The sequence below is a fragment of the Orycteropus afer genome, unplaced genomic scaffold (assembly GCF_000298275.1).
Source record: "Orycteropus afer afer isolate SDZICR_OR568_19922 unplaced genomic scaffold, OryAfe1.0 scaffold00487, whole genome shotgun sequence".
Taxonomy (NCBI): domain Eukaryota; kingdom Metazoa; phylum Chordata; class Mammalia; order Tubulidentata; family Orycteropodidae; genus Orycteropus; species Orycteropus afer.
The window spans coordinates 1,252,610-1,262,880 of record NW_006922074.1 but is presented as its reverse complement, the minus strand read 5'-3'; the positions used below and the strand labels follow the sequence as shown (position 1 = coordinate 1,262,880).

Sequence of the window (10,271 nt, the reverse complement as noted above, 5' to 3'; positions counted from 1 at the left end):
ATTTTTTGCCATGCACGTGTGGCAACCAAAGGCATAAGCCACCTCTGGTTCCTTTCCATGGGAAAAGGGAGGCTGTAAGCAAACAAATACAAGATTGAAGAGCAGTCAGGAAATGTCAAGTGCCAACTTATCGCCAGCTCCTCAGTATGTTTATAGGAGTCTCTGGGTGGCACAAACAGTTAAGTGCTTGACTCCTAGACAAAAGGTTGATGGTTTGAACCCACCCAAAGGTGCCTAAGCAAAAAGGCCTGGAGATCTGCTTCCCAAAGTCACAACCTGGAAAACCCTCTGGAGCATTTCTGCTCTGTGCACATGGGACTGCCAGGAGTCAGAAGGGACTCAGTGACCACTAACAACAACAACAACAAAATACATTACAATGCAGTCCAGAATACCCTGATAGAACTGGGTCCAAGTCTGATTGCTGTCCCCCCTACAGCTGGGGACCTTAGGGGAGTGACTTCCCCTCTCTGATACACAGTCTCACGGCCCCAAAAAGAGAATCATCACCGCCCCTCCGTCCTCCAGCAGCTGAGAGGCTTAAGACAATGTATGTGCTGCATCTATGTGTGTCTGGCAAGTGTCAGGCAGCCAAAATAGGTTTGCTCCCTTCCTGCTCCACGCTCACACAGACGTTATAATTACACACAGACATGCAGAAAGCTGAACATGAGAACCCCGGATGTGCGCAAACGTACTTGGTAGGAGTAATGGCATGAAAGCGAGGGGAACTGCGGCACACGTGAAAACAGCAACGCCAATGAGAAAAATGGCTGACTTACAACTGAGCCGTGTGCAGATGAGTCTGGAGGTTCGTTAGCCACACCTGTGAATGAGTGCAGCCTTCCTGGGGGGTGCAGATGGTTAAATGCCATGCATAGTCATGAGTCAGAATCAATGTGATAGTAGTTACAGCAACAGCATGCATGATTTTACCTGTAGCTCTTACAGTCTGGCTCTGGCCTCTGAGGCGAGTCCGGCGACCCCACGGGCAAAGGGTAGAACTGTGCTCCATAGGGTTTTGGAGGCTGTCAACTTCTAGAAACAGTTCAACAGACCTTTCTGCTAAGGTCCCTCCAGATAGGTCTGAACTGCCAACTTTTGGCCAGTAGTTGAGGGCTTACCCATATACACCACACTGGGACCCACACAGTTGCTCCCTTTGTGAGTTTCCATTGAGTGGGTTCCGGCTCCTGGGGATCCCATGGGTCGCAGAGTAGGTAAGAGCTGCTCTGTGGGGTCATCTTGGCTGTGAGCTTTCTGAAGTAGAGTGACAGGCCTTTCTTCCAACGAGCTCTGGTTGAGTTCAAACCACCAACCTCTTAGTTAGTAGTCGAGTGCTTACTGTTTGTGCCACTGAGGAACTCTTACTGTTACTATAATCAGTATCAAAGTGGATGTATGCAGTGGTGGTGGTTTTGTGGTTAAAGATAATTGAGTCAGGACACATATTTTTCCCTTTGGATTGTGTTCCCACCACCAACACAGCAAAAATGGCCACAAACGCCATGTTTGCTGTTCTTCCAGGTGCGGGATGCTAGGACATTACTCTCTTCACCTGCTGGACTCTCAGATTTTCCAGCTTATGTGTTTTGCATGTTTGCATCATGTTGAGCGGCATAGCAGAGTTTAAGCACGTGAACTATTCTCATTGTTGTTTGATTATGGTAAATGCATATCTAACAAAACATAGGCCAACTCAACATTTCTTACGTGGACAGTTCAGTGACAGAGATTCCATTCAGCGTGTTGTGCAACCAGCCCCACTGTCCTTTCCAGATTATTCTCCCATCATTAACAGAAGCTCGGGAAACACATGGGCATTTCAGCTTTGGGCTTGACTGTCAGCTCTGCCACTTCACCAGCTGGGTGCCTGGGACAATGGCCTTCATGTGTCTAAGCCTTAGTTGCTTCTCTGTAAAATGGTCATCATAGTAACATCCAAGGTCTGGTGGTGCAGTGCCTAAGACATTTGACTGCTAACTAGAAGGTTGGTGGTTCAAACCCACCAGTCGCTCCCAGGAGGAAGAAGGGGGCAATCTATTCCTGTAAAGATTTATTGCCTCATTATGAGTTGAACATTTACCTCAGGTAGATACGCTCCTTGGAGAGAACAATCATGGGAGAAAGAAGGGCTGCTTATGTACAGGGAGACAGCTCAGGGGGCAGGAGTGCATGGAGGGATGGACACTGGGAAGAGGTAACTATGGGAGGAAGTGGGAGGGGAGCTGTTGCATTGTGGTAAACTGTGGTCAATGTCATGAGACAAAGTGTATGTGAACTGCTGTATGGAAAGTGAATTTTCTCTGTAAATCTTCACCCAAATCACACACACACACACACAAAAAGATTTATTGCCTCGATGCTATGAGTCAGAATCAACTCAATGGCAGTGATTTTTTTTTAAGGTTGTTATTAAAATTGATTTAGGTAAAGTTCTTAGTACCATGACTGATATGTGCTAGGAGTTAAAAAAAAAAAAAAAAAAAGCTGGAGCTGCGCTTGTTTTTGTTACCTCCACACTGCCAGTTGTTTTCTTGACTTAGTCTAGTGATCAACCTCCACACGCTTGCCTTTTAACCCCAAGACTCCACGAACCCGTTCGTCATAACCATGGGACTTTGGCTGTTTCCCCTACTCTGGACCTCAGTTTTCCCTATCTGCATATGGCACAGTGCCTAAGGCATTTGACTGCTAACCAGAAGGTTGGTGGTTCAAACCCACCAACCAGTGCACGGAAGGAAGACTGGGCAATCTACTTCTGTTAAGATTTACCACCTTGGCAACCCAATGAGGGTCACTATGAGTCAGAATTGACTCCATGGCAGTGGGCTTGGTTTGGATTTTATAATAACATCCAGCTCATCTTTCGTTTTACACACTGGAGCCGTTGAGCGCCACACTCAGCTTGTCCCTGCTTATCCTGGCCAGCACATCCTGGGAGTTTCCACCAGGCGTGGCCTCAGCACTGCTGCGCATCCCCCCTCGGCCCTCCCCTTGGGCTCGTGGAGCCTCTCCTAACCAGCTTCGGCACTGGCCAAACCGGCCATGTTTGCAGTGAGACTCCTCATGACATCTCTGTTTTGGTAGAAACATCTTTCTTACTGTCCCAAGGCTTCTTAAGGGTCTGTCAAGCACTCCCCTACCCCTCACAATACCCATTACATGAAATCCTTGCCATAAGTAGATTCTTATATGTAGTGACCCTACAGGACAGAGTAGAACTGCCCCATAGGGTTTCCAAGGCTGTTATTGTTATAGAAGGAAACTGCTTCATCTATCTCCCATGGAGCAACTGGTGGGTTCAAACCGCCAACCTTTATGTTGGCAGCCGAGCGCTTAACCACTGCACGAGCAGGACTCCTTTTTTTCTATCCTATGAAGTGCTGTTTTTTCCCTCACTCCTTTGCTGGTGTTCGGGGAGGTGTGGAACTGTTGAAAGTGAGAATCCCTGGAAAAGTCAGGGCTTGGTCCACCTGCCACAGCCTCCTCTGACCATTGTCATGACTTAAGATAACGTAGTTTGCTCCCATAGAGTCTCAACCCCCTCATTCATAAGTTGGGTGATGATCACCACTGCCATTCATGGGCTCCCAAGCACTGTGTAAGTTTTTTCTCTTTTGAGTTTTTTCTCTTATCCTGATAAGAACTCCATTCATTCATTCACTGAGCCCCTGCCATGGCCCAGGCACTATTCTAGGCCCTGAGGATAGAGCAGTAAATAAGACAAAAATCCCTGTGCTCCTGGATACTCAGGTGGGGAGACAATGAGGCAGGTTGCTTCACAAGCCCCCAGAGGTTTACAAAAGAGGAAAACCAGGCTTGGTAAGGATGACCAACTCATCTCGGCTTGCCTGGGACATTGTCAGGTTTACCACTGAAAATCTTCATCCAGGCAGCCCCTTAGTCCCAGAAAACTAGGGTGGCTGGTCACCTTGGTCAAGTTAAGTGACTTTACAAGTTCACACAGCTGGCGTGTGGGACAGTCAGACTCTCCACCGAGGCTGACATGGTTGCTTCCCATGCCATGCCACCCTGGATGAATGGGGGATTTGGAAAATCTAGAAAACCCTTCTATTCCTCTGCCTTCTTATCATTAACATACAAGAGTGGCTCTCCAGGAATGATACTTGAATCACTACTGAGACAGTCTGGTATGGTGGCAAAGGCCCAGAGAGGGTGGTGATTGGGCCAAGGTCACACAGCAAGTCAGAAGTAAAGCCAGGCCTGACTCTATCACCTCTCATTCCTCCTTACTATGTCCAATCCTTGTTCCACTGTTATTTTCAAGGTGCTGGGGGCAAAAGGAGGATACTTAACTATTTCTTTTTGAAGTCTTAGAAAAAGTGTTTATTCTTATTTTTTATTGTTGTATTGGGGGCTGCTTACTGTTTACCTAGGGCCTACTCTGTGCCAGGCACCTTATCAGGAACTTTCACCAAGATTAACATTTAATGCTTACAACCCTATGTGATGGGGGGAGCTGCATCACAGACAAGGAGATAGAATCTCCCAAGGGGTAGTGCCTAAGGCACTTGACTGCTAACCAGAAGGCTGGCGGTTCAAACCCACCGGCCACTCCTCGGAATGAGGGTTGGACAATCTACTTCCACAGTGATACTACCTGGGAAACTCAAGGAGGGGTCACTGTGAGTTGGATCTGACTCAATGTCAGTGAGTTTGGTTTTTTTTTTTTTTTGCAAGGCAAACATGGGGGAGAAGGGTGGAAGGGGTCCCCGAGGGGTCTTCCCCCCAACTTAACCCAGGCCTGCTGCTGGAATATGGCTTGCAGAAGACCAATGCCTTTCCATTTGCTGATTCTGTCCCCAACTTGGCTGAAGAAACCCCAGCGGTATCCAGTTCTCGTGGGCCAGAGCCGTTTCTTCCGCCTTTCCCAAACTAGGCCATATTGAGAATGTCCTGTCATGCAGGGCCACGGGCCTGAGTTGCCAGGAGCTGAGGTCCGTGGGAGGGGAGTTTGAGTCAAGAGGAGGGAAAGCTGAATTTGGCCATTCTGGGTACAAAGGGTCCGCTTGTTCCCCCTTAGCAGGAACCGGCAAAACATTTCCCTGCTGGGCCGGCCCAGGCGGCTTCAAGGTCAAAAGCTGCTCGGCCATCTAAACATCTGAAGGCCGGCCAGCATAGCACTGGCCTCAAGGCAGGCCACGGGGGGGCAGGGTGCACGGGAAGAGCTAGGGCCAGAGGCCAGACCTGCCTGGGCCATAGCAGGTGTGCCACAAATGGCTGTGGACTTTATTTGAATGGCAATTAAGTCCTAGCGGTACCACTTCCTGGCTGTGTGCTCTCAGACAAGTTGCTTCACCCTCAGTTTCTTCATCTGTAAAATGGGGCCAATAACAATAGCCCCTAGCTCTTAGGAACGTCGGGAGGCTTGGATGAGATGATGTACGTGAAGCACTTAGCACTGAGTGGCAGGCAGTAGGTGCTCCACGACGGCCAGCAGCTCACGTTGCATCAGGTCCTGGTTTAAGCTTTTCGTGTTTGTCATTTTGTTAAATCACCATTGACCTTCTGAAGTATGAGAGGTTTTTTTTTTTTTTTTTTTTTCTCATTTTGTAGAAGAATTTGAGACTTATCTTAGTGACAGCTCTGCTGTAATAGAAACACCACAAGTGGCTGCTTTAACAAACAGAAATGTGTCCTCTGTCGGTTTGTTGTTGTTGTTGTTACGTGCCGTCGAGTCGGACCCGACTCAGCGACCCCTCCTTGGGTTTCCAAGGCAGTATCACTTCAGAAGTAGATTGCCAAACCTTCCTTCCGAGGAGTGGCTGGTGGGTTTGAACCACCAGCCTTCTGGTTAGCAGTCAAGTGCCTTAGGCACTATGCTACAAGAGTTCTCTTGGTTTAGGAGGATAGAAGTCTGAATTCAGGGCACCAGCTCCAAGGAAGTCTTTCTTTCTGTGTCAGCTCTGGAGGAAAGTGTCCTTGTCTCTTTTCAACTTCTATCAGTTCCTTGGTGATCGTCATGTGGTGTGTATCTTCCCTTCCAATTGTCTTCTTTCTCTGTGCTTAATTGGCTCCTTTTATATCTCAAAGGTGATTGGTTTAAGACATACCCTACACTGATATGGTCTCATTAACACAGAAAATCCTGTTCCCAGGGGAGATTATATCCACACGTGTAACTCACTGCCATCAAGTCAATTCCAACTCATAGTGACTCCCATTGGGTTACTAAGGCTATAAATCTTTATGGAAGCAGATTGTTTCATCTTTCTTCTCCTGAGCAGCTGGTAGGCTCGAACCACCGCCCTTTGGTCAGCAGCCCAATGCCTTAACCATCAGAGCTTCTTTTATCCACATGTATAAGGGTTAGGATTTACAATGTGTATTTTGGGGAGACGCAATTCAATCCCTAACAAGATTCATGAAGCAGCTTGCCTGAGATCAACAGCCAGTAGGTAGCAGAGCTGAGATTCTAAAGCCAGATCCTGTTGTCCTAACCATCTCCAGTGGTCCAGGTGCTCTCCCCAACCTGGGAAGGGGGCTTCCCAGAGAGGCTCCCCAGAGGAAACTGCATAACTTACTTCGCGTGACCTTGGGCAAGTGATTTAGCCTCTCTGTGCCTCAGTATGTCCATTTATGGAATGGGAACATGGTAATTCTTATCGTCTGGGGTCATTGTGGGAATCAAATATAAAATGGGCTTAGCACTGTCCAGGGCCCTGGTGGCACGGTGGTTAAGCACTTGGCTGCTAATCAAAATGTTGTGGTTTGAACCCACCAGCAGTTGCATGAGAGAAAGGGGGGGCAGTCTGCTTCCATAAAGATCACAGCTTGGAAACTCTATGGGACAGCTCTACTCTGTCATATAGGGTTGTTGGAATCACCGTGATAGCATCAGGGTTAGTGGCAGCTGGCGCTTTCTAAGTGCTCAGTAGAGGGTGGCGATGGTGGAGAGATGATGGTGATGATGTTGCCTTGACCCTCCCTCCCCACAGGTTGGCACGATGAGTGTGGTGGTGATTGGAGCAGGGATCATGGGACTGTCTACAGCCCTCTGCATCCATGAACACTACCACTCGACCCATCAGCCACTGGACATAAAGGTTTACGCAGACCGCTTTACCCCACTCACCACCACCGATGTGGCTGCTGGCTTATGGCAGCCCTACCTCTCGGACCACAACAACCCACAGGAGGCGTGAGTGGGGGTTCCAGAGGGTGGCCGGGGCCTGGGGGTCTGAGTCTGCCGAAGAGGCGCCCCACTCAGGGTTCCGTCATGAAGAACAAGCCCCTTGCAGAGGCTCTAACCTGGCAGACAAAACAAAAATACCGTGAAACCTGTGAGAGCCGGTATTCAACAGGCCTTGTTTTTCCAGGTCTTACAAGTTTTCCACTTTTGGTAGGTTGCAGTCACTTTCACTTGGTTTAGTGGAAAATATCTGTGTTTTTCTTTCCTGGCAGTTTTCCACTTTACACATGTTCTGGCTTTCACATTTTTACTGTGTATGTGTGTGTGTGTGTGTGTGTGTATGCACATCCACACGCATATATATACTTAACATGTAGATACATACAAACATACATGAAAGTTGGAGGAGGCAGAGGAGCTGTAAGCATTTGAGCCTTTGCAGGAGCGAACGTGGCAGATTTCTGGGCTTTGGACAAGTCTTCCCCAGTCTGGCAACAGCCTCATACAAGCCAACCCTCTGAGCTTCCTTGTGCAGCTGGGGGTATTAGGTGACCAAGATCCTGGGTGTCCCTTCCAGGGATTGGAGCCAGCAGACCTTCGACTATCTCCTGAGCCACGTTGATTCTCCCAATGCTCAGAAAATGGGTTTGACCCTAATCTCAGGCTACAACCTCTTCCACAAAGCCGTCCCGGTGAGTGAGCCTTGCCCAAAGACGGGTGGGGGTGGGATGGGGAGGTGCTGAGGCTGGGGAGAACTTTGAACCTTGTAGGCAACAGACTTGGGTTCAAAACATGCTCACTTTAAATTCCACTTTTGCTTTTAAATATTACTTTTGTTGCAAGCATTGTTATTACGTAGGCAGAGTTTACGACTCTTATGCTAAACAGGCGAAATGAGCTCTTTGCACAGACTTTGTAAAGCATGCTCTGCAGTGCTGGGCATTTAGTGCTTAAGCCAGTGGTTTCCTGTGCTGGAGGTCACAGGGCTTTACATGAAGATGGAGTAAAATACTGATACAGAAACTTCTAAAGCACTTATTATGTGCCAGGCCCTGACCTAACAACTTTACAGCTAACAATTCATTTAATTCTCACAATATAACCAGGAATAGCCCCTGGATGGCAAAAAAAACAGTTAAGCACTCAAATATTAACCAAAAGTTTGGAAGTTTGAGTCTATCAGAGGTGCATTGGAAGAAAGTCCTGGCAATCTGTTTCTGAAAGGTCACAGACTTTAAAAAAAAAAAAAAACTCTGTGGAGTGCAGTTGTGTTCTGGAACGCATGGCGTCACCATGAATCAGAAGCAACTCAATGGCAGCAGGTTTGGGTTTGGTTTTAAGAGTGTCTGGGTGGTACAAATGGTTAATGCACTTACCTGCTAACGAGAGGTTGGAGGTTGGAGTCCACCCAGAGGTCCCTCAGAGTAAAGGCCTGGCAATCTCCTTCCCTAGGGAGCACAGCCCTGTTCTGACACACACGGGGTTGTCATGAGTCGGAATCACCTAGAGAGCAACTGGTGTGTGTGTGTGTGTGTGTGTGTGTTTTGAAGTGCTGTCATTATTATCCTTATTTTACAAATGAGAAGACCGAAGGTCAGAGAAACTGAGTGACTTGGCCAAGGTCACAAAGCTAGTAAGTGACAGGGAGTCGGTGACCACATGGTGCCCAGGGTGTTGAGGAGAATGTCATAGGCTTGAAGGATGTACTCAGGCTGCTTGGAGAGGGTGTTCTGACTCAGTGCCCAGAACCCCCTCCACCAGCTCTCCATGGTTTATTCAGTGTTTAGCAGGTGTCAGGTACAAAGCTAAGGGTTTTACCCCACATAATCTCAGTTACTTTCACAGCACCAACTCCATGACACAGACAAGAAAACTGAGTCTCAGAGAGTCCATTGAATCCATTCAAGGTGGTAAGTGGTGAAGCTGCCATCTCCACCAAGTTCTCTGACCCTACACTCTGCTGCCTCCTACTCTCTCACTTCCTAGTGACCCTCACTGTCATCTCCTTCTTCTCCCCCATTTGTGACCTTCACCCTATCACTCACCCTCCCTCTTACTTTTATCCTTATTATAGTATAGTGATTAAGACGTAGACTCTGGAGCCAACAAAGTGTGTGGGTTCAAATCTCAGCTCCACCACTCATTAGCTGTGTGAACTTAAACAAGTTCCTTAACCTCTCTTGGCCTCAGTTTGTCCATCTGTAAAATGGAAAGAAGAATAACATCTACTTCAGTGGGTTGTTGTGATTAATTGGATTGATATGAGCAAATGCTTAGAAAAGTGCCTGACACACAATAACCTCTACATGACTTTGTTGTTGTTGTTGTTCTTGTTATTATTGATTTCCACCCATCCCCGTGCCCCTTCCATCCTCTGCAGGACCCTTCCTGGAAAGATACAGCTCTGGGATTTCGGAAGCTGACCCCCAGAGAGCTGGACATGTTTCCAGATTACAGGTAAGGGTATTGTCACAGGCAAAGGGGCTGATAGCCCACGGTCCAGATGAACCTGTCCAGATGGTGGCAGAGAACAGAGACACAAAGTTTCCTGTCCCATCCAGGCCATCTGGTACTTCCGGTCTCCTGCTGCTCTGTCCAGCTCCTTCAGAGAGGTTGCCCACCCAGACTGGGCCTTGAACTGGAGGGTGTGGGATTATTGTTAGGCCCAATCAAGTTGATTTAGACTCATAGCAACCCCATGTGGCTGAGTAGAATTGCCCTGTAGGGTTTTCTGGGCAATAATTTTTACAGAACCACAGATGAGTTTGTACCACCAACCTTTCAGTTCACAACTGAGGACTTAACTGTTGTGCCACCAGGTGTCCGAGAGGGTAGGGAAAGGATATGAAATCACAGAATCTCAGCTGCTGAAGCTGAATGATATTGGTAACAATAGCTGCCACTTATTCATGTTCTTCAATGGGCAACCACTGTGTTCCTGATTCCCAACCCCTGCAAGGTCCATATCACTATACTATTTTGTAAACAAGGAAGCTGAGCTTCAGAGAGGTTAGGTGACTTCCCAAGGCCACTCAGCCACTAGTCAGGCTGGAATTCCAACCCAGTCTATATGACCTCAAACCTCTCTTCTTCTTCTTCTTCTTCTTTTTTTTTT

The 10,271-nt window shown here is 47.8% G+C and overlaps 1 protein-coding gene across 1 annotated transcript in view; it reads left to right on the top strand.

The window, feature by feature from the left end:
• Window positions 1–6,971: 6,971 nt before the first annotated feature.
• Window positions 6,972–10,271, top strand: part of DAO (D-amino acid oxidase) — a 12,339-nt gene continuing 9,039 nt past the window's right edge. The window contains exons 1-3 of the mRNA XM_007954983.2: window positions 6,972–7,165; window positions 7,734–7,848; window positions 9,537–9,613. Coding sequence (XP_007953174.1) covers window positions 6,972–7,165; window positions 7,734–7,848; window positions 9,537–9,613 — 386 coding nt within the window. The remainder of the gene's footprint in view (window positions 7,166–7,733; window positions 7,849–9,536; window positions 9,614–10,271) is intronic.